Genomic DNA, 25,534 nt, shown 5'->3' on the forward strand with positions numbered 1-25,534 from the left:
TATATCTGTGATTAAAAATGCATGCTTTTTAATGTTTGTGGGAGGACAAGAACAGTCTGAACTCTTCCCCTACATTTAACACCATCCATCCAAAAGTCTAGACCCTTGGTCATGTGACTGGTGATAGGAGCAGCATTTTTTTTCCAGGAAACACAACCTGCCCACCAACCGCCTTATTTGTGACATGTCCACCAGGTGGAACTCAAAGTTGGCAATGCTGCAGCGGCTGCACATGCAGCAGATGGCCATCAGTGAGTACCTGTGCAGTATGGCACCAGGACAGGGTCAGGGGAGCTTGGCTCCTTTTCATCACGCCAGTGGCTACTGATCAAGGATGCATGCACTGTCCTGTCACCACAAGGATGGTGAGCAGCAACAATGCATGCATCAGTGACACTGTCCCTCTAGTCTTCCTGTTGGAGCACACGCTTTGTGGAATAATGGACAGGGAACTTGAGGCAGAACAGCGGGAGGAAGAGGAGGATTTCCTTACCTCTCAAGGCCCCTTTATCCAAATAGCATTCCTGCGGGCCTGCCAAACACACAGGAAGAAGAGGAGGAGGAGGATTGTATCAGCATGGACGTGGAGGATAACACTCAGCAGCAGTCTTCAAGGGATGGTTTTCAGTCCCCAGAAACCCAAGGAGTTGTACGTGGCTGGGTGGAGGTTGTTACGGATCATGTGATCCTTAGTGACCCAGAGGACTCTGAATCTAATGCCTCTGCAAACTTACACTGCATGGCCTTACTGATTCTGCAAAGCCTGCTAAAGGACCGTGGTATCAAGGAGAGGGATAATTACTGGCTGAGGCTTCGTTCATTCAGAAGAAGAGCGGTGGAGAAGGTGGCCAGCTGACCGATGCCTTTAAACAATTTTCCAATCCTCAGCCCCAAGGTCAGATCAGTTCAAGCAACCATCACCAGCATCTGCATTACATGGTGCAGGAAAATCTAGGGGCAAGAGCAGACTTGGAGACCTTTCCAACAGAGCATCCACTGGGTTACTGGGTCTTGAGGATGGACCACTGGCCAGAACTTGCTCATTATGCAATTGAGCTACTGGCCTGTCCTGCATCCAGGGTTCTTTCTGAACGCACATTCAGTGCTGCTGGAGGGTTTGTAATGGATCATAGAGTGCACCTGTCCACAGACTCCGTTGATAGGCTCACATTCATAAAAATGAATCAGTCTTGGATCAGCAGCTATCAAGCACCTGATGCTGATGTAACTGATTGAATTTTCTATGGATGTGGGATCCCTTGAAGACTGCCTATGCTGACTATCCTATTTCTCCTCAATCTTGATGATGCTAGCTTCCAACAATATTTTTGGTTAGGGCACCACCACCACCACCACCACCACCCAAGGTCCAATTTTTCTGCCCCTGTTTAACAGGGGCATGTAATTAAAATTTTTGGTCAGGGCCCATTCCTACATCCAAGAACAGTATCTGTGAGGGGTTACAGTGTTGTGGCACTACCACCACCACCCAAGGCCCAATTGTTCTGTCCCTGTTTAACAGAGGCATGTAATTACAATTCTTGATATAATATTTTATAGCAGGGTTCATTCCTGCGCCCAACAAGCGTAACTGTGAGGGCTTACAGTGTTGTGGCACCACCACCACAGGCCCAATTTTTCTGCCCCTGACTAACAGGGGCATGTATTTCCAAATTTTTATATAATATTTCACAGCAGAGCCGTTCCTGAACCCAACTTGATTAACTGTGAGGGCTTACAGTGTTATGGTATCGCCAACACCTAAGGCCCAATTTTCTGCAGAGTATATAGGGCAGGCCGTATAGTATATATACCGCTGTTCAGAGTATATAGTGCCTGGGGGACCCCACAACATTTTTTTTTAATTTGGGTGCGGGGTTCCCCTTACTATCCATGCCAGATACAAAGTGCCTGGTAATGGACTGGGGGGGACCCATGCCGTTTTTTTCAATGATTTTCATCTATATTGCTGGGACCCGACAATAAATTACAGCCGCAAGCAGTTTTAAATGTTTTTTTTTCTTTACAAATGTCATTGGGGGTGTGTGGCTTGGTAATGGCGGAGTAGAGAGACACGCTAGCAGAGCTCCAACCAGACCTCCAGCGAATCATTACTGAATGCAGCTATTAAGCTACTAAACAGAGGATACACACACCGGAATGAGAAACCTGAGAAGGAAAGGAGAGGAGAAAAGCAAGCCCGTACAAAAACCAACCGCTCAAGTAGAGATACAACATTACTTTCTGTGGACACGGGCTTCCACAGTCCGGGCTTCTATACTTGAAGCAAGGAGGAGTCCGTGCAGGGACACTGTAATGATGGCTCCTCATATGAGCTCACCTACTGCCCTGGGCTTGCCGGAACTGTCAGAGCCGAAGGAGGACTGGTGGGGGGCGGCAACAGAGCAGGGAAGTGTGATGCACTTAGACCTGGGAAATCTGGACCTGAGAGCTCTCCTCCAAGCACTGCCGACGCAAAGTGATATGGAGGCGATGGTATCCCGCCTCAAGGAAACACACCACAGGGAGATACAGCTGGTCCGGATGGAGGTGCAAATGTTGGCAGATAGACTTTCTGCGGAAGAGACAAAAGTGGTATCCCTAGAGAGCCGTATCTCTAATGTCGTGTACACACAAGCGGACTTTTCGACCAGACTGATCCGATGGACCAAGTCCGGCGGACAATTCAACCGTGTGTGGGCTTCATCGGACCTGCAGCAAACTTTTTCGGTCGAAAATCTGATGGACTTTAGATTTGGAACATGTTTCAAATCTTTACGTCGGAACTCCACCGGACCCAGTTCCTATTGAAAAGTCCACTCATCTGTATGCTAGTCCGACGGACGAAAACCGATGCTAGGGCAGCTATTGGCTACTGGCTATCAACTTCCTTATTTTAGTCCGCTCGTACGTCATCACATACGAATCCATCGGACCTAGGTGTGATCGTGTGTAGGCTAGTCCGTTTGTTCGGAAAGTCCGTCATAAGTCCGCCGAAAGTCCGTCGGATAGACTGTCAGACAAGTAGGCTTGGAATTTTTTCCTGGGCATTCCCCAGGCCTTGTTTATAGACTGTCAGACCAGTCTGGTCAAAAAGTCAGCTCTTGTGTACGCGGCATAAAATAGAAATGAAGCAGATATCTCAGATATCCCATGCATCCTCTATGCAACTCCAGTTAGAGGAATTTAAAGACCGGAGCAGACGTAATAATCTAAGATTTTGATTATCCCAGAAGAGCTAGGAGAGGAATCACTACATTCGGTGGTTCTGAATATATGCCAGAAGATGGGGGTCACAGTCTTACCTCACGATCTGGAGTTTGATAGATTGCATAGGGCTCTGGGACCACGTTCCACAGATCTTGAAAGACCTAGAGATGTGATTGCTCGTCTACATCGCTATACACGCAAAGAATTGATTAGTCGCAAGGCATGGGAGGTAGCAGCGATCAATTACGACAGAAAATTGATTAAAATCTTGCTGGATCTATCGCGGGCCAACCTACAGTGGAGGGCACAGTTACGCCCACGTTTGGAGAAAATTAAATAATCCGGAGGCTCATGTCGGTGGGGATTCCCCATATCTCTAATAGTAAAGAAGGGATCTTCTTCTTTTACATTATCCCAGCCATCGGACCTCCCAGGCCTTGTTTCAGTTCCTGGGCGTGGAACAATTTGCAGTCCCTGACTGGTTGCAAACTACGGAGAGGAAGCAGCGACGGACTGGCCCCTTTAAGGTATTGGTGGAACCCCTCTGTATAGAACAGGGGGGCATGAAGGGTCGGGAGGGGTGAATTAGACTGTGACTGTGAATTTTAAAAGGGTGGACTCCCTATTGTCTCCCCTTTTTTCCCCCCCTTTTTCTTTTTTCTGACAGTCTGCCCCTAGATTCCTGAATTGCAGTGGAGGGGGGGGGAGTGAAACCCCCCCCACCCCGTTTTTTTGTCCCGCTGCCCTTTCTTTTTTTTTTGTGCAATTTGATATAACAGAGACTGCCTCTAGAATCTCTAAAGAAAATAAGATGAACTATAATGAAATATGATGAACTATGATGAACAATAATGAAAGAATACATGTATGTGATCAGGGTCCCCCTTTCCCTTTTTTTTTTTTTTGTGTATTATTGGACTGTATTTTGAAATGCACTGTATGCACTTTATGATAGAGGAAATATGCACAGATATGGAATAATATGGGTTTTCTGTTTTTTGTATTATTGAACTGTATTATGAAATGCACTGGATACACCTTTTGACAGAGAAAATATGCACAGATATATGGGGGGTTATTTATTTATTTATTTTGAGGTATTTGTGGCTGTTTTATGTTCATACACATGAGAAGAGGTGTGAGGGAGGGTATGAAATGGGTATAGGTAGGAGAGGGAGGAAGGCATTTTTTACACTTTATGCACCTCATGTATGTTATGCACTTTATAGTATATTGCAGACACACACATGGAATTAGTTTGATAAAGGGATATAAGAAGAGGTACAGGAAGGTACTTTGATACATAAGTTGGGGAGGAGGGAGAGGTAAAGGAATAGGGTTTTATTAAGGGCACTATTAACTCCCACGATTGAAGACACTTATATTACATACATTACATAACATACGGTTTCATTTATGCTAACCTCCACCTATAGAAGATAGCCCCAATGATAGGAGAAAACTGGGACTTAGAGTGGAGGACTGGGAGTGGAGGGATTATGTCGGAAGGGAGACAGGGGGGAGATGGGGAGTTATTGGGGCTTTCATCACCCCCTCACCTCTACTGTTCCCGTGTTCCCCCCTTCCCTCTCTCCTCCTTTCCATGTGGGGGGGGGGGGGGGGATGGTGAGAATAAATATAAGCTATAGAGGGGATATGAATGGGATTTTGCTGCATTTTTTTTTAATGTTTATAGAAATGGCTGGAGAGATCATGGACGGGAGTTCGGCCTTTCCCCAGGCCATCTCTCCACATTTGGCACCTATGTGAGCTTTAGAGTTCATAGGTAGGTGTCGTATCTGAGGGGGGGAGGGGGGTGTTTTTTTTTTTTGTTTATGTTTCCTAGAGAACATGGACAGTCTATGTGTGACTTTGTTAAATGCTAAAGGACTTAATGTCCCGGAAAAGCGAAGGATGCCACTTAATGATTTGAAATATATGAATACTGATGTGGGATTTGTGCAAGGAACTCATTTTAGAGAGGGGGGTTCCCCCTACTCCAGAATAGATTTTTTCCTTGTGTATACCATGCCTCCAACCAAGAAGCAAAAACCAAAGGAGTCTCTATTTTGATTTCTAGCCGAGTCCCGTGGTCCCTTACGGATAAATTCTCCGACACAGGTGGGAGATATCTTTTTCTTAAAGAATGTATAGGCAGTGTAAAGGTGACTTTGGCCACTATATATGCACTATATATGCACCCAATACACACCAAAATAGTTTTATTGTTAAAACTCTCTCAAAGTTGATGGAGTTTATGGAGGGAAAATTGATCCTGGGGGGAGATTTTAATGTCCCCCTGGACCCTAGAGAAGATACTACTACTGGTACGTCATCTGTTTCGATTGGAACCCGAAAGAATATTCTACGGAAGCTCCATGAAATGCAGTTGGTGGATGCTTGGTGTATTCTGTATGCAGGGGAGAGAGACTATACCTTCTTCTCTAACCCGCATCAATCATATTTTCGCATTGATTATTTCTTGGTCCCCCACCAATTACTTTCCATAGTGTCAGATATATCCATAGGGCACATAACATGGTCGGACCACGCACCAGTAACAATTCGGTTTTCTCTGTCTAGCGCAAACTCTCCCTCGGAATGGCGCTGGCATTTAAACAAAAGTTTGCTACAGACTCCCGAGATCCGGGAAGATCTGATTGAAGAAATTTCAGCGTACTTTCAGATAAATTACTCCCCAGGGAGCGATCCGGGAATAGTGTGGGAGGCGCATAAGGCAGTCATCCAAGGGATTCTAATTAAACACGGATCTAGAGTGAAGAAGGCACGTGAAGAGCAAATTGGAAAATTGCTTGAGGAGATACAGGAGTTGGAATTGCAACATAAGAGGATACCAGTACCCTCGCTGGGGAACGATCTTGCTCATTTGAGACGACAAATAACAGACCTCCTCTGGAATAAAGCTAAAGTGGCAATACAATCCGGAAAGAAGATATCATATGAATCTGGAGAGAAATGTGGTAAAATGTTAGCGAAGAAACTTAAGGAACACCATAAGGGGACATATATACCCCATATAAAAGGAAGTAAAGGTCAAATACTCTCATTACCGAAAGATATTTCCCAGGCATTCGGGGAATACTATTCCTCTTTGTACAATCTGGCGGTACCATCTTTACCTCATCCTACATTGGAAGAAAGTCTATCCTCATCACACTTGACACGTTTGCCCTCTCCGGACAGGTGTAAACTAGAAGCTCCTACTACTATTGAAGAATTACAAACAGCAGTGAAAACAACTTAATCCAGGATCCAGTATTATAAGAATTTTATTTCGTTACTAGGCCTACATATGATAAAGGTATTTAATGCCTTAGGACAAACAACAGTATTCCCTCCAGACTCACTGATGGCATATATTTCTGTTATCCCAAAAGAGGGGAGGGATCTGTCGGATTGCTGTAGCTACAGGCCGATTTCTCTCCTTAACGGAGATCTAAAACTTTTTACTAAGATACTTGCCTTACGCCTGCAGCCTCAGCTCTCCCAGCTGATACACATGAACCAAGTGGGTTGTGTCCCATCTCGTGAAGCGAGAGATAATACTATCAAAGTGCTTAGCTTGGTCCAATACACAAAACAAAGACACCTTGCATCTTTTTGAACACAGATGCAGAAAAAGCCTTGGATAGGGTCAATTGGACATTTATGTTTGAAGTTTTAAAACATGTGGGCGTGGGAGACCAGATGCTGCAATGGCTGATGAAGGTGTATTCTGCCCCACGGGCCACAGTTAAGGCAAACGGGTTTTCTCAAAGCCTTTTTCAATTACAAATGGAACTCGCCAGGGCTGTCCTCTCTTGCCCTTACTATTCGTTCTTGCGCTAGAGCCGCTATTAAACAAAATTCTTCAGAATCCTAATATTGCAGGAATAAAAATAGGAGGCCACAATCATAAAGTATCGGCCTATGCCGACTATCTACTTTTCTCAATGCCCGATCCATATGTGTCACTACCCAAACTTATGAGGGAAATTGAAAGGTATGGAGCATTGCCAAACCTTAAAATAAACTATACTAAATCGGAAGCAATGGGAGTTGCTCTGCCCAGTTCAATACATAACACTTTACAGTTGAATTTTAAATTTAGATGGACATCAACAGTGCTAAAGTATCTGGCCACTTACATTCCACCAAATTTGGTAAACACTTTCGCTGTAAATTTTCCACCTTTACTGAGGTCAATAAAAGCACTGTTAAACAAATGGAATAAAGGAATGCATTCATGGTTTGGCCAGTGTAATATTATTAAGATGAACATTGTACCTAAATTTTTATATCTTTTTCAGGCATTACCTATTGCTATTCCTACGGTCTACTTCAGTCAAATCTGTGCTATGCTTACCAAATTTATATGGGCAAGTAAATGCCCAAGGATTAGAAGAGATCTTCTGACATTACCTAAGAGTGTAGGTGGGGTGGCAGCCCCAGATATATTTAAATATTACCAAGCAGCACATCTGGGCAGAATAATCGATTGGTGCAGACATGGAGAGTATAAATTATGGATGACTATCGAACAACAGTCTAGCCCTGTGCCTTTGAACAGAGCTATATGGTGCTTTGTGACTTTGCCAACCTTTCTTAAACTACATCCTATCATAGGCCCCACATTACAAATAGGGTATAAGAATATTCAGAACCCTAGGTTTTCCACCAAACAATCTCCCTTGTATCCCGTACTAGGAAATCTGGAGTTCCCCCCAGGCATAGAACAAGGAGCATTTAGAAATCTTAGAGAGAGGGACTGTTTCCAAGTCTCACATTTTTTGGTATCTAATACATGGCCTACGATAGAAGCTCTGATGCAGCAGGGAGGACAATTTGAATTAAGGTTCTGACAGGCGTTACAGGTACGTCATTACTTTGATACTTTGGGACCTCCGGAAGCCTACCGATGTCCATGTACAAAATTTGAATTGTATTGTGAGGAAAAAGAGCCTCTCTCCCATACTATTTTGAAGATGTATGCAATGTTGATATCTCCCCAGATGATTTTGTAATGCTGAGTTTAAATAAATGGGAAAGAGATCTCAATATGAGCTTTACACCAGCCCAGCGCCAGAAGATTATACATCTATCGCTAAAATCATCTGTGTGTGCGAAAACACAGGAATCCAATTATAAATTGTTACCACGCTGGTATTACACTCCTTCAGTTCTTAATAAAATCTTTCCAGAGGCCTCGGACGGTTGTTGGAGATGTTCTGAAGGACAGGGGACCCTGTTCCACATCTCTTGATCATGCTCAGAGATTAGACAGTACTGGAGGGAGGTACAAAGGATTTCTCAAAAACATATTTTCAGATACTAGATGATCCGGCTTTTTTTTTTGTTTCATTGGTCACAAATCCCACTTCAGCAGTATAAAAAGTCAATGTTATGTCACCTGGTGAATGAAGCTAAAGCATGCATCACTCTGTGCTGGAGGGGCCCACAACCACCTCCCATTGCCATGTGGCTTAATAAAGTTAGAAACATAGGAATAATGGAGGATTTATTATGCATGGTGCAAGATAGAAAGGAACAATATACTGAAACAAGGGCTTCATGGGAAGTTTTTGTATACTCTGAAGAGGGAAGGAGGCTACTGGGAAGTGGGGGGGGTGGAGTGAGGTCTCTTTTGTTACAGCTTGGAGCAGCATGAATGGGTTGTCCATGTTCTCTGGGATAAGGGGGGGGGGTTATATAGATATACATACTTTGATGTGTGTGAGGAATTTTTTTTTTTGTGGTTCTCGTTTTTTTTTTCTTTTTGGATTAAAATAATAGGAGAACTGAAATTCAGGAATATGGGCTACACATAGTATATAGTAATATATAGGGTTGGATGGAGATAGTGTGTAAAGTGAAAATATATTAGAAATATATGCACCTTTGTACATTGATTGTTATGGAACATGTATGATGTAATGGAATTATGGTTTTTCTTGGAAAAAATAAATAAAGAATTGAAAAAAAAAAAGAAATATCATTTTGATGTGGTATTGTTCTAAACATGAGAAAACTGCGCAAATTTACAGGCATACTATAGACACCCCCCAGGCACGATATTTAAAGGAATATTTCATTTTTATTATTTCACTTTAAGCATTATTAAAATCACTGCTCTGGAAAAAAACGGCTGTTTTTAAAACTTTTTTTTGCATTGATACATGTCCCCTGGGGCAGGACCCAGGTCCCCAAACACTTTTTATGGAAATAACTTGCATATAAGCCATTAAAATTATCACTTTTGATTTTTCACGTTCATGTCCTATAGACTTTAACCGTGTTCGCGTGTTTGAACAAATTTTTTGCCTGTTCGCATGTTCTGCTGCGAACCGAACCACAGTTCCTTCCACTGATCCCTACATGATAACCCTGTCCATTAGTGACTTAGGGGCTGGTAGAAGGGATCAGATAAAGGGCAGAAGGGGACTGAGTGTCTAACACTCTTGAAATGCTGGATTCTAAAGACTCTTCAAGAAACAGTTTCTCTGCAGTGAAGATTGGCAGCACAGATGGAGAGGTGAGTATTTACTATTTTCCTTACAAAGAAATATTTTTATTTACATTTTTGTTTTAGTGACAGAACTTCTTTAAAGAAATTATTCCACTGTAAAGCTGAAGTTTAACTAACATTAAAAAAAATTCCTACAGCTTTAGTCACATCTCTTACCTGTAATGAAGGATGTCCCACATTGTGCAGGCAGCTGGATCCTGGAGTAATCTTCACTGCATGGATACTTGTCTTTTTCCTGTCTCTTTCAGCACTGCAGGTGTCAACAGCTTCGGGTCTTCAGTCAGAACAGCAGTACAGATGGTCCATTGGGGATATGCTGCCTCCCTCCTCCTTCTTAATTGAGAAACATTCTTCATTGATTGCACTGCTTGTTTCATGATCTGTGAATGGGGATAAGTCTCACCTGTCACAGGATTCTCTGTTCCATTCACAGACTGTGTTACAGGCAGTATAATCAATGAAAGAACTTTTTTTTAGTGGAGAAGGAGAATTGAGGGGGTGTGTCCTTTTCAGACCATCTGTACTGCTGTTCTGCTCGAAGACTCAAAGATATTAACCATTGCAGTGCCAGAAGTCCAAAACCAGGAAGAGGACAGGCATCCCTGCAGTGGAGATTTCTCGAGAACCCAGCTGCCTGCACAATGAAGTACTACCTTTTTTACAGGTAAGTGATGTGACCAAGGCTGTAGGGAATGTTTTTTAGCTACACTTCAGCTTTCAAATGTAAAATTTTGGTGTGCTTTCACAATTTGAGCTGACCACATCTTCATCAATAAAGATCACCATGGGGATTGCGCTTTTGCTGTTTTACATACATGGCGGAGGGAGCAGTCTTCTTAAGAAAACGCTAAAAGTACTCTTCTCAGGAATGGACAACTCTTTGCTGTCAAAAAGAGAGAGCTATTTCTATTGAACTAGGATGAGCTGATGTAGTTTTTATCAGCTCGGCTTCAGGAAAACACGCTGTGTTTTTTTAATTAAAAAGTGTCAGCAGGCATACCTGCTTGTCTAATCCATGGCCACAGAGTGATTTATCCATAACTGATAATTCAGTGTGTCTTAAATAAAATACAACGGTTAAACACCTCACAAGCACTAATTCTGCCTGTCTGAAAATTGATAGGATATGAATGTAACTAAAAGAAACAAATTGAATGTTTCTACAGTTCTGGTACCTTTTCTATATTTTTTTAAAATTATTATTATTATTATTATTATTTTGCTTTTTGAATACATTCTACAAAAACAGAGCCCCCTTATCCATTCACATCCGTTCTATCCTATGAACATTAATTATAGCTTCAGCAGCCAAAGTATTGCAAAGGATGTTTATTATGCCTATTACAAAAAGATTGCACATGACGGTAAACGTTTTCTTGTTTGCTTCTTGAAAGGAGTCATTCAGAAGAGGGATTTTTTTTAAATCGCAAAGCTCTATGTAGAGTTTGTATTGCTTTAGTTGATTACATTTCCCAAAGAGAGGTCTTAGAGGACCCCGTTACCTCTCCTATGAAATTGATTTACATCCAAATTTACAAGCACAGTGCTACAGGTCTATGTATACAAAAATGCTTGGCCAATGTCTTATGCCGCGTACACACGAGCGGACTTTACGGCAGACTTTGCCCGGCGGACTTTTCAACGGACTTTACGACTGACTTTCTGAATGAACGGACTTGCCTACACACAATCCACCAAAGTCCGTCGAATTCGTACGTGATGATGTACGACTGTAATAAAACAAGGAAGTTCATAGCCAGTAGCCAATAGCTGCCCTAGCGTGGCTTTTTGTCCGTCGAACTAGTATACAGACGAGCGGACTATTTGACCGGACTCGATTTCGACGGATTGATTTAAAACATGTTTCAAATCTAAGTCCATCCAACTTTTGTGAAAACAAAGTCCGCTGGAGCCCACACACGATCGAATTGTCCGACGAAATCCCGTCCGCCGGGCAAAGTCTGCCGTAAAGTCCGCCCGTGTGTACGCGGCATTAGATTTCATTAAAAAATCACAAATAATACCTGTAATGTTTTTAATATGTGTGAAATGTCAGTGTCTATTTGTTGCCTTTCACAGGTCAAATGTAACATTCCCTAACATTTGGTCCTATGCTTTCCAAAGCTTGTTTGGCTGTACTTCTCCTATGGATCACAGGAGTGTAATTGGTTTTGCACTCCTGTGACCCATTTTCAGCAGAGAGCAGGCTAAAGTCCGTCACAGAAGTCAGTCCAGGCACCGCATCATCCTGACAATAGAGTCTGGATCCGCCAGGTGCCTGGACCGACACCCGGCTCAGCCTCTCAACAAACCACTGAGAGAGTGAGTGGCCGCCCCCGCCCCCTCCACAGCTCAGTGCTCCAGTGAGTGTGGAGGGAGCAGAGAGCTGTGACTGACAGTCACCAGCTCTCCACTCGGAGAGCTGTCAGAACCGAGCGATCGGCTGTGTTCGATCGCTTGGTTCTCATTGTAGAGGCGCCGGGGAACAGATGCAGCATTGGACCCATGATGCATCCACCTAGGTAAGTATTAATATAAAAAAAAGACCAAACCCATACTTCTCTTTTAAAGAACATTCAACCAATAAATAAAACAGCACAAAACTATAAACTGTAAACATCAGATTGCAAGAAGAAATAATATGAGGGAGACTTATGTCTGCATTGTGTATAAAGTATATGGAGATTCCTGCGCTCACCACCTACTGTGTAATGAATGAATCAACTACTGCAGAGAGAGAAGTGCTATACAGAATTAATACAATGTTGCAGAAATGGAACTCTGTTGTTTACCTTAGGTGATCTGCTGCTCATCTGTGAAGTGTTTCAATCCAGTAAACATGTCAAACAATGGAATTCCATCTCTGCATCATTGTATCAGTAATGTGTAGCAGTAAAAGTGCTTCAGTGCAGTACAGTGCTACAGTGAAGTGCAGTGTTATGGGGCAGTGTGATCTATCTGCAGGTGCCATGGATGTTTACAGGCAGCTGCAGATAGATCACACACTCCTGCAGTGCTTAGTGTTTTGAGTGAACATTTGACCGGTAAACTTGTCAAACAATGGAGTTCCATCTCTGAAGCATTTTAATGTATATCAGTGAAGGTGCTACATTGAAGTATAATGCTACAGTGCAGTGTGATCTATCTGCCGGTGTCCTGGATGTTTACAAGACGTTGAAGCTAGATCACACGGTCCCACAGTGCTGAGTGATCTTTCACTTTTATGAATATGAATGAACGATCAGTGTTGTTGGGACTGGTACCCTGTATGACACAGCCAAACAGAGGTGATCGATCATTCTTAGAAATTAAATATCACTTGGTGCTAAGGTAATAAAAGGGTTAATAAACGTTTAAAATACTTAGATGTCTTCTTTAAAGGAAATCTATAAACAAAACAAGGAAACACAAAGGCTGCCATTGCTGACCTTCTTCTAATGAGAATAGTTGCCTATCTGGTATGCTGATCAACTGACTTTAGTACTTTCTGAGCCACTGACCTGAAACCAGTAAGCAGAAAAATAGGAGAAAAGTCAGATAGCAGGGGGCTCTTTCCCCTTCTAATCACCAATTTCCAGTGCCATCACAGTTGATGCCAGGCTTCCTCTCTTTGCTCTTGAGAGTAAAAGACATTGAGGTATAAGCCTCAAAATATAAGAGTCCTGATGTATGCTGTGCCTACGGCAGCCTCAATAGTTCCTGCTGAGCACTACTCTACAGGGGTCATCATGAGTACAGCAAGCCATAAGAATCAGTGAGGCAGGGGCATGCATGTGCAGTAGGCACAGGACCTGTCCAGGACTTTTTACTTCCAAACACTTGGCAGCACCGTACAGTCAAGATCTGCGGACCAGAGCTTAATATATGTATTTTATATTGAGGAGGAGAAGAGGTGGCTAGCTTTAAAGGACAACTTTAATAAAAGTAAAGTTGTCCACTAAGGTGACTACAGACTTAGGACAGTAGTCAGCTATGATCTAAACAAAGGTACAAGCCCGCAAGTTCTAACCAGGCGAGCTTTGCATGTTTGCACTTAAGGAGAGGGGGGGGGGAGTTCTGAAGATAGGGGGTGTCTGGGAGAAAACAATTGGCCAATAAAAACTCCAAGCTGGCAAATTAACTGTCTTCTCAAGCTTGTGGTATCAGGGGGAAGCCTGCAGACATACAAATGCTCTCTTATATCAGTAGGCGTCTTATATCAGTAGGCGTCTTTACTCTGCACCATTGCTTTGCATTGCCTTGCAAGAATGCCTTGTAATGAATTTAAGGCATACTTTACATTTGTTATACCCTGTAAACAAAGCAATGATGTTCATGACACTTTGACAAGAAACAATAGCATTACCATGGTACATTTGGGCAGAGAGAAGAGATGAAATCTTCAAATTCATTTTCCTTTCCTTCTTTTAGCCGTGCGGTCGACTGCAGCATGTATACCAAGCAGCTTGCACCGCAAAACGGTGAAGCTTTGTCTCTCGAGGATCACTGCTAGATGTTTGCACTGCTAAGTAAATGTTAGCTTTGCCTTGTTTTCCTGAACTAACGGTTTGCAAATATAATAGCCTTAGAGGGGTGGGAAAAAATATATGCTCGCTGTCATACTGTTTAAAAAATATCGCCCAGGGCTGACCTGTCACTGAGATAGCGTTTTCACTTGCAGATGAATTTGTACAAGAGATTAGATTAAAATAATTTGCATTGGGATATCTTGGATCAGTTCTTGAAATGAAGGAAATAATTACATTGTTGTCTTTTTCTTCACAGCTGCAGCAACGGCAAGCTGGCCTCCAGCTGTCAGTTGTGTGATGGCTACTGCTATAATGGGGGCACTTGTCAGCTGGACCCAGAGACCAACATCCCAGTCTGCGTGTGAGTATGACTTGTGAAGTGTACCTCCTGACAATACACAGTCTGTGTGCATCCGAAATAGAACAGGGCCAGGTTGTTATGATTTAGTCTTCACCTTCTGCTGTGTAACCTGTCACTGCTAACACCGAATACCATCATGGGGTTATGTTCTGATGTCTCCAGCTCACATAAGTTTTAAATAAGTAAAATACTATACCTTGTTTTGTTCAGGGGATTGTAAAAGCTTTATAGTAATGAGCAAATACCCAAATGTAATACATTTTAAATTCTCAACAGTTAAAATTGGTTTGGAAGTGTCACTTTTATTTAGGTGGTAATAACAATGTAAAAAGGCCCTAAATAGAAAACATAAAAAGGTTATTAAAGCCTAGTTATAGTGTTCTTCAGAACCTGATATATCAAAGCCCAGGGCATAAAAACATTGTGTTTAAAAATCTTACATTTGTTTTTTTGCTTAAAGCTAAAGTTTATTCTACTTACATTTTATGTTTCTTGGTTTTTCCTTTATTTCTTTCTCAGGCCCATTTGGATCTGGTATGGGTTTTATGGGAGAACCCTATACAAAAAAACAAGAAAAATGAACGCGTGGGGTCCTACTCAAAATCCATACCAGGCCCTTTTCCGAACACGCAGCCTAGTGGGCCTGTGCACCCACCCCTCCTGAACCATACCAGGCCCTATGCCTTCAACATGAGATGGGTACTTTACCAGGTGGGACCTTATAAGGATAAAGGCCTCTTCCCCACAATCCTGGTCTGGTGGTTGTGGAAGTCTAGGGCGGGCTTATCAAAAAATGGAAGCCTCCAAAAAAAATATGAGGGAGGCCCCCAGATAAGCCCCCCTCCCATGAATGAGTAAGCGGTACATAATACCCCTACTTATTCACACACCAAAAAAAAAAAAAAAATAGTTTGTAATCACACCACACTTTTTCACAAGTCCCCAATAAAAGAAATGTAAAAAAAAAAAAAAAATGCCCCACAATTTAAATCCACCCTAAATCATGCAATTCAGTGTTACAGGTCCTTGTCAACTACCATGAATGATTTCTAGGCTGGTAGACTTCAAGCATCATCCAGCCTTCTCCTGATCCTCACTGTCCCTGGCCCACCATTTTAGCTATTTATTTTCTGCGCTGTCAATCATTTAGTCACAGCATCATGTGTGGATGTTACCTTGGGCAGTCTGAATGTAAATGCATTCCGCCTAGGAATCTGTACTTCTGAAGACTATGCAGCCACCCACATTCCCATCTATCAAGGCAGCTGTCATGCTTACCCCTAGCACAGGTGGTCAGGCACTATACTATAGCTGGCTTCTGTGTTCTTCAACTATTACAGCCCCCTTTCCCATAAGGCAAGCAGGCCTACCAGTACTCTGTTGCCCCAAGGTCTTATATACAATGCTATAGTCCCTGTCAGGGCAGGTGTGAACAAAGCACAGCAATCAGGCACTTGTGGTTGGCAGACAGGCAGAATGGTTCAATAACAGTCCAAGTACAAGGCAGGCAAGGTTCAGAATATTCAGAGTCAATTCTGTAGTCTAAAGGCAGGCAGAGTTCAGAGAATAGTCCAAGTTCTGTTGTCATAAACAGGCGAATCCAAACAGCAGAGCAGGGCAGACAAACAGGGAGTTTGAATCATGTGTTAAACATACTATCACAAGGATGGGACTGCAGGCCTTTCTGGCTAAAATCTGATTCAATATCCACCCAGACACTGGCTACATCAATCACCCTGCAGGTGGGAAGACAGAGAGGGAGAATGCATAACAGCCAAAACCAGGATGCTGGAAGGAGATCAGCAGATATCATGGAACGGAAGTGTTTACACACTCCCGACAGCAGCCTAACATTTACATACCCCCCCCCAAGAGCCAGGGGGAGACATTAAGGCGGGGTGGTTTGATGTTTACTGGAGGACACAAAAAGTACCCAGCCAGTCTCTCCCACCAGCTACAATCTTACTGTATAACAAAGGACAGCACTCAGACCCAACAATGATGCAGCTGGATCTCAAACAATTATATATTATAAAAGAAAAAAAATGGTTTGAAAATGTTAGTTGAATGTGGGTGGGGGAACAAGGGAATATACAGTATAAAATGAAAACATTACACTTCAGCTTTAAGTTCTACTTTAAGGGCCATGGTCATAATACAGAATGGTTACATTTAGGCACTGTATTCTGTAATGAAAATGCAAACACATGCAGATTTGATCTAATTAGGTACTTTAAAAATGCAGCATGATGCAGTTTAAAATCCATGGTGTGCATGAATGCATTGATTTTCAAACACAACTATTGGAAAAGAACCCTAAATATGTTTTCCAGTTGAAGTAAACATGGAACTCATATTATGGCATCTCTGTGTAGCAAAACACATGATTAAGCTCCAAGGGGCGAAGCAAAACACATTGGGGGCGTGACCTGGCTGGAGTCCAGGCTGAGGCTCCCTTTCATCTCACTTCATGCACATGGGTCTGCTTCATGATGTGCAGCTTATGGACCTTTTCCTAAACAGGAGAGTCTCTACCTCCCGTTTTTGTAGCACTAATTTTACCTGCTAGGCCATCTGTAGGTAAAAACTGTTGTTATAGCGTATGTATTTACATAAAATAGGACTTTGGGGTGATGATTTATAGAAGCTGAAGCAAAGGAATGTGCAGCAAATGTGCAAATGCTGCAGTAAACAACCAATCAGGTTTCTTTTTTTTTTTTATCCCGTTAGAAACTAAAACAAGCTTTTTGTGAGCAACAGTGCCACTTATGCTCCATCAGCTGTGATTTTTTTGATTGCATACGTCTGTTTGCTTAGATATAATGGCTCCTGGAAGCAAGGGTAGGATGAGAGTTCAACTGGTGGTCATAAATTGGATCCAGAGATGAGAGCCTAAAAAAGGGTCCAGAACATTTTTAATTTATAGTGGAAAACCTCTATAAGTCATGGAAAGAAAAACTGCTGAGCTTGAAATTTTGAGGTGCTTATACCACCTCTAAGGTGGTATAATGTGCGCCCTATGTAGAAGCTGCAGCTTTTATCACCAGTCAATGTAGGCAGCACCTGTAGAATCTAGCTGGATAAGGTTAGTAAATATGTAAAAGGAAAGTCCTCATTACCATTTGGACTTCAGTAGAAGCATACAATGAATACGCTGTATTTTTGCCCGTGGAACCAATAATTTGGTGATCATGAAAGTTGCATTTTGAGTAAATCTGTCAGAAACCTGGGCAATTAAAACTGAGAATATGAGAAAAAAACTATAAGAAGAGGTTAAACGTATCACCAGCGAAAAAAAGTCTTGTTGCTGACTTCTCATTGACATCATCATGCCAACACTATAAAGTATAAACCGTGGAGACCACAGACCACCTCATCAAAAAGTTAGGACATGGGTGGACTAGAGGTACTCGGCCACATTCCAACACTGAATATGAAACAGATTGTAGTTTAACTTTAAACTGCTCAGATGTTTTGCCCATAAATCAGATATTACCCCAAGATCATAGGTAAGGCAAATTCTGTAAAAACAAAACATTTTTCAAGGGTGGCTGACATTTACCTTTAAAGGAAAGTAAAAAAGAACAGAGGTGAGGAGGCTAATTGCCTTTTTCCCATTTAGCTTCAATTCCAAGTAAGGCCAGCAAGGTGAAAGAATGTTAACCATGTTACAGCTACACTTATCTCATTAAATGTATCACCATCGACCAAGGACCTCTCAGTCATTCTTGTCAGAAAAGCAGCGGTGAAATAAAAGCCACACATATCAAAAGAAAAAAAAAACTACAGTAAACAAAAGATTTTGCAAAGGCGTTTGAAAGGTGTTTAGTAAATTTATTGCCATTACCAGCCGACACCTAGTCTTCCACCGCTGATTTTGTCAGACCCCTGTGAAATCTGACCTAGAAAACAGCCGCTGAACACTATAGATGGTGCTTTTACTGAATCAAGAAACAAAACTCTTGTATATATAGATGAACTGCAGAACAGGGCAAACGTATATGTAACAAAGTATCTGTGCAGTCAAAAAAAGGTCTGGGTTAGCACATCCAAATATTACTAAATCATCACTTGCTTTACAGTAGAATTGAGCAATAGCTATTAAAAAAAATGTAATGTATTTATAATGAAATATGGGGCTCTTTAGTTAGCATTTACCATAAAAGTAAAAAACTAATAAAGGTATAAATGTGGAAATTTATATTTTTTAAGCCAGTCTCCTGCCAAAACAAAGGTTTTTTTTTTCTTTTTAGATTGAGTTGGGTGGGTAAGGTTTGTTCCTCTGTGATGTCTGTATTAACATCTGTGTCCCTTTTTGAGGAGATTTGTCCTTCTTTCCTGTCAGGACAGAAGGTAATCTCACCAATGGGGTTACAGACTAAAAAAAATGCAACTGGAGAAAGGCTTTAACTTTTGACAATGTTTTTTTTTTATTATTATTTATTGCTGTCCATTCCATTGACAACCACTTTTCCCATTTTTGGTACAGGGACTGGATGATAGGGAAACTCTACTAATTAGTGTGTGTGTTTGTGTTGGGGGGGGGGGGGTAGGTAGTTACCCATATATGTTAAGTGGAATGTTCTGCAAAGTACTAGCCTTTCTGTATACATTTTGTACAAGAAAAGCAAACATTCCTTCAAATCTATTAAATGCTCACCCCCATCAAGAATGGCAAAAATATTCAAATAAAGTGTCTATATATCCAAAACACTATGTTTTTGGGGGTTGGCGAAACAGGGTTAGAACCACTGTAAACTTTTTCTCTTGGGTTCGGCTTACGTGTTCGGCAGATTCACTCTTCCTATTTGTCCTGGTGACCATTATCACTGAGACAGAAAATGATGGGAAATCCAAAATGTTAGAGTTGCCAGAAGACCATGGTGAGGGTAATTCCTCCAATGGGGATCTCTGTTTCAGTGACAGTTGTCTTAAAAAGGAATTTCACTCACTTTTTAGAAATTTCTTCCCACATTCTGTTGACTCTGTGGAACAGGAAGTAAAAAGAAATCTCACCAATGGGGGACAAATAACAAAAAGTCAACTGACAGCAGTTTTAATTCTTCCCTACTCTATCTAAAACTAAAGAAAAGGTTTTGGCCATACATACTTGAAAAATTATTTAATATTTAAAGTGAAATGTTCCATTCTCCAAGCATGTACACGTAGTAATGCCCTTCATTATCTGTTCCTTTTTCAAAAACATTGAGACTAAGCAGACAGTGCAGCTACTGAAGCCTCTTTTGTCAAAAGTCATCATCTAAGCATCTCCATCTTCAACTGCCTCCCCTGCTCTCTGACATGCATACTGCCATGTAGAAACCAGGGACAGATGACTGTCAAAGATAGGGCAGGGTTGTCTTTAATGTGTAATCTGTAATTGACCGTCTGGTTTTATCTTGTCATGCCATGTAAAAGGAAAGATGGTGGCACCCAAAAGGAAAATAGCTGGAGACAGATTGGAGCAAAATGTTTGCTCACTAATAGTGTGTAGGTTGGATCAATTGTTTATATTCCAAATAGTTCATATATGCCAATAGTTTCTGTGATCACCGGAAAAGGAAAGGAGAAGAAAGAAAGAAGGAAAGAAAAAGAAAGAAAGAAAGAAAGAAAGAAAGAAAGAAAGAAAGAAAGAAAGAAAGAAAGAAAGAAAGAAAGAAAGAAAGAAAGAAAGAAAGAAAGAAAAATCTAATGATATTCATGAAAGTAGAAAATTGGCCATGACCAATTTGTGTGGAATCCCTCATGGGTCCATTCCTATGGGAGCTTTTTGCTAGAGATTTTCACATGCAACCCACTGGTATAGTTTAATAGTGTGGCATGATCTTTGAAGCTACTGTATCATTACTCATCATGCTCTGGTTTGCCAAGTAATGTAGGTGTCGATTGAAACTGTGCCCTACAAAGGGCTGTGAGAGTTTGGGAAGCAGGTATCTGAAATAGGATTGATATGTAGATAGCCAAATAAGAGGAATCGATGAGGCTGGTAGGGGCACATGAACATCTTTTACTTTAGGCTGATGGCCAATGCATTTTGAGGGTAACAGAACCCCATATTTTTCATAGTTTTGCATATTAACATATATTAAAAGATGATCATTTGCACCTAACCACATCCTTGATGAGTCCTTTTTGGTGCTCTTTTCCATCTAAATTTTTTCACCCTGGGTCTCTTAGAGAAAAGAAGACAACACTGGTTTAGGAGCAGCCTAACTGCTATTACTGAAATTACTAAACTTACAGTACTCCACATCATCAAAGTCCATTAGACACATCCATTAAATCCTTTCTGTCAAAAATAGGTGTCCCCAGCATTTATCCCATCCAGAAATGTATATATTCAGTGTTGGATGAAAGCTGACAGGTTCATTTATTTTTAAATCTTGGCTATCCACCTTGGAAATTGTAATTCCTACCCACCAAAAAAATAGGTCAGCCATTACAGCCCCCATATATTTCTCATAATAGGTTAACTTTGACACAAAATAAAATATTATGGATTCAGTAAGAGGATAGAAATCATTGTCCCAATGGAGAATTTGGAATGGACTTACTCTTCTATAGAAAATGCAAATGACATGTTTAAGTTTAAAAAATTGGGTCCTGTACTTCGCCTTATGTAGACAGCTTTATTAAATGATATCCATTTGTTTTTTATGAGCTACATTGGAAAAGGCAGATTACTCACTCCAGTTGTGTCTTACTAAAATTCTGCAGATGCTCTATGGGGTTTAAAAGTCAGCGCTGTGACCAGAAAGTGAACCCTTGTGATTACTACTGTCAGAATGAGGGAATTTGCACTTTAACAGCGTTTAATGAACCCAAATGCAAGTAGGTTAACCTTCCACTTAACGCTGTTTGTTATTTGACACCATCTACCATCATTCAGCACTTTGTTTTCAGACATCGGTGACCTGGCATCTCTCACTTTTATTTCAGAGCAACATGTGAATGTAATGCTCTTTTAAAGCAGACCCGTCATACCAAAACTCAAACATTTATCGCAATTGCTATAATCAAATTGGAATTGCAGTATAATAGTTACTTTTACATCCTCTTTTATGAGAAAAATAATTTGAGAAATTCTATTTCTCATTACGAAGAAGAGAAAAATGGAATTCCATGGCAAAAACTATTGCTCTAAACTGCTTATGCTTTGGAGATTCCATGAAGCAATGGGCAGCCTCATAAATATTTTTTGCCCAGACAAAGATAACGTTATGTAGACATGTTAACATTCTAAGGAACTGCATAGCAGTAATACATTGTATTAGGCTTATGTAATAAAGCAACATGCAAAAACGGCTGGCACCAAGTACACATTTTTTATTTTATTATTTATACAAAGTTGAATATATTTGCCAAAACTTTTTGTACTTGCCATATGATTATTGTGCCTTGCAGTGACTCATGAAATAAACCTTAGACATGTTTTGCTAGCACCATCTGTTCATACATTGGATAAACAAAAGGGTGACAGGTCTGCTTTAAAAAATATTTTGGCATTTCAACATGATACAGTCATCATTTGTGATGTTTACACATATGGTGTACCACTTCATTTGCAAACAGAGCTTTCCAGATATAAAAAAAAAATCATAGCAGTGGCAAGGTTTGCTTTTCTGGTCTGTATTGAAATAAAAAGCTATCGGAGAAGCCTCAGATTCAAGCTGCAGTTGGGGCATTGAAGTCACATTCTGGTTCTGGGGCAGCAGCATAGGTCACATTTTTCTAGTACCCACACCATACAAAACTTTTTATGATATATTCCAAAAGGCTCCATCCACACTGAAGCTCTTAAACGGCCATTGTTTGGAGTTTGGGCATTTTTTTAACAGCCCATTAACCCCCCTCTATGTTATCCTATGTGTCCATGCACACATGGACGTTTTAGGTTGTTTATCAGTAGTGGAGTTTATGGGCTGTTTTCTGAACACTAAAATCGCATTCTGGAATAATTTTTCCGACCACAAAAAAACACCAAACGCTCATAAACGCTGATAAACGTCAACAAACGCTCAAAAACGTGGCTCACTAGTGGTTTTTAATGTTTTTGATCCATTGAAAAAAAAAAAAAAACTAAAAAACGCTAATGTGGAAAAACGCTAAAAAAATCGCTATTACAAAATCGTCAAAAAACGTTGAAAGACTCACTGCAAAACTACTGGCGTTTTTATAATGTTATTTTAACATCCAGTGTGCATGGAGCCTAAATAAAATAAAATAACATAAAAATTTTGCCTGTAGCAAGCAGGTGTCAGCTGTATTTTTAGGGTAGATTGGGCAATGGAAGCTACTTTGGTTGTTGTGGGAGAGCATTTTCACATTTCTTGTTTTCAAGGTTTTTTTTTCCCATCTATACTGAAGATATGGATTGGTTTAAATAATTTGCACATATAATAGTGTATATTTACATATCTTAGGTCCTTTGCAAGTGCCATTTCTGACCTTAATTATCTTTTATCCAATTGTATGAGATGTCAATGCTAATGTCATAGAGATTGGGGTACACAGCTGGGGGTTTATAGCTTTATGAAGCCTAACACAATAAGTAACCAGCTACACTGAGATGATCAGTTATTCTTATATAATGTCCCATTGTGCCTACAGGGCTATGCTCATATTCAGTGCTTGTGGGTAGGTGCAATGTGGTGCGGCGGCAGTGATCAATCAGAGTCCAGTTGAAGGAAACAGAAATATTAAAGTTAAATTTCATAATTCATAACAAGCCCAAAAGAAAGGCAAACGACTGAGAACATTCACAGCATATAACAGTGATGTGTAGCAGAGCAGGTCCTGGATGTGCGGATAACATATGTCTTGAGGATTGGAATGCAACCTGGCCGGTCTGTACTCAAATGAGGAGGCTACCAGGAAGGATGGTCTGTCCCTATCCTTTCCCTACTCATCTGAAACCTCACCCTGCCACTGTTAACTGTCCCTGACAGATGGGTGACCTGTCCGTACATGACCCACATGTTAAAAGCGCGCCAAGCCCGGTATACAAGGGTCCCTGACTCAAGATGGCTGCCAAAGTCACATGTTGCAGCAGCATCCAATTGGATAAGGGTATAGTGTGTTACTCTCATGCTATCACTGTGTGTGAATATATATATATATATATATATATATATATATATATATATATATATATATACACATATCAGACTGCTGCTCGCACCCTATAGCTTATCTGTGGCTAATGTGGTAAATAGATAAATGGTAAATAGTGCTGCACTGTCAAAGAAACAATTGTGTCAACTCTATACGTACAAACAATAAATCGTGACATTAAACCCTATGCAATTACGTAAATACCCGTGCCAAGGATGGACACAAATAAATCCACAGATATACTTAAATAAGGGGTCTAAATAGACAAATGCCATGGAGAGAAACATGAAAACTTCAGTATATCGCATCCTTAGTAAAGTCTTTAGTAAATGTCCGTGATGTATCCCTTCACCGTGGATTTTGAGTGTCCATAATAAATAATAAGTGACTTGTTCCCTTTCTTCATGTGTCACCTCTGTGCTCCCTAGCCTCTCACCTGAGATATGCTTGGTATACAGCATATAATGATATCTCTCAGATGGTGATGTTATGCTAGGGAAGTGGAAAAAATATTGGGCAAATATCAATAAATAGTGACAGCTGCTACACAAAATGTGACCAAAATTTTAAATATTTATAGCAGATGTAATGCATTTGGGTCACCTCTGGGGGTCCTCTGTATCCTCTCCCAGTTCTCTGCTCTCTGTAATGGAAGTGTGGGTTCTACGGTGTTCCTACAGGGTTCTTTCCTGTGCCCTCCAGGTACGGGTGTATAAAAACGAGTTTAATAGAAAAAAACAGCTACAACTCACATATAAAAGCTGAAAAAATGGCAAAAAACGTTTTTCTTTTTCGCCGTTTTTTCGGCTTTTAAAATGTTAGTTAGAACTGTTTTTTTTCTATTAAACTAGTTTAAATGGTATCACACTACGAGAGTGTCTATTTATACACCGTACCTGGAGGACACAGGAAAGGACCCTGTGGGAACACCGTAGAACCCACACTTCCATTACAGAGAGCAGAGAACTGGGAGAGGATAAAGAGGACCCTCTGAGGTGACCCAAATGCATTACATCACCATCTCAGAGATATCATTATATGCTTTTATACCAAGCATATCTCAGGTGAGAGGCTGGAGAGCACAAAGGTGACACATGAAGAAATAGAACAAGTCATGTATATAGTTGACACAATTGTTTCTTTGACAGCGCAGCACTATTTACCATTTATCTATCCAATTAGATAGCTTCCCTAGTGACCAAGGAAACCATAGAGGAACTATGCTCCTCTTGACTTCCCCTTCAACTGTAATGGTACTGTAATGGCACTGCAGGTGAGCGCCATCTACAGTGGAGAAAACAGACTGCATATGCCTACATGCTAGTAGCCATGTTTTGTGCTTAGAAAAGTCAACAGTTATTTTTAGATTTTAACGAAAAATCAGGTAAAGCTAGTCATACATGTTAAAAAAGAAGTATGGCCAAATCTTTTTTGTGATACTTCTCTTGTGGATAACGGGAGTGCATGTGCTTTTGCTCTCCTGCGACTCAAAGTCAGCTGACAACTGGCGAATGCTCATTTTCAGATAATAAGGCAGAGCCACTACGGACACGTGGAGCTGAGAGGAGGAGCCAGCTGTGCCCCCTCCCCAACCCCAGCAGCCCAAGAATGGAGTGATCAGAGGTCATGTGATCACTTAGTTCCCAAGCTTAGAGCTGATGTGAGGCAGCTGCAGCATAGAGGGGAGTATGGATGTTTGCTTTCTCTCGTTTAGTCCTGCTGGCTGAATAAGAGAAACCATTTGATTCCCCCATCCATGCTAAACAGCTTGAATGGACAAATCTGAGTGCTAACCATTGCATGCATCTAATTGAA

At 41.1% G+C, this 25,534-nt stretch overlaps 1 protein-coding gene across 6 annotated transcripts in view; it reads left to right on the plus strand.

Moving 5' to 3' along the window:
- The window catches only part of LRP1B (LDL receptor related protein 1B), a 2,172,167-nt gene that overhangs the window by 2,091,261 nt on the left and 55,372 nt on the right, over nt 1–25,534 (plus strand). For 4 of the 6 annotated variants that reach the window (XM_073634235.1, XM_073634238.1, XM_073634240.1 and 1 more), the window contains 2 exons: nt 14,501–14,605; nt 21,323–21,436. In XM_073634235.1, the coding sequence (XP_073490336.1) occupies nt 14,501–14,605; nt 21,323–21,436 (219 nt within the window). The remainder of the gene's footprint in view (nt 1–14,500; nt 14,606–21,322; nt 21,437–25,534) is intronic. The other 2 variants (XM_073634239.1, XM_073634241.1) reach the window with 1 other exon arrangement.

Source organism: Aquarana catesbeiana, linkage group LG06, assembly GCF_042186555.1.
Source record: "Aquarana catesbeiana isolate 2022-GZ linkage group LG06, ASM4218655v1, whole genome shotgun sequence".
Taxonomy (NCBI): domain Eukaryota; kingdom Metazoa; phylum Chordata; class Amphibia; order Anura; family Ranidae; genus Aquarana; species Aquarana catesbeiana.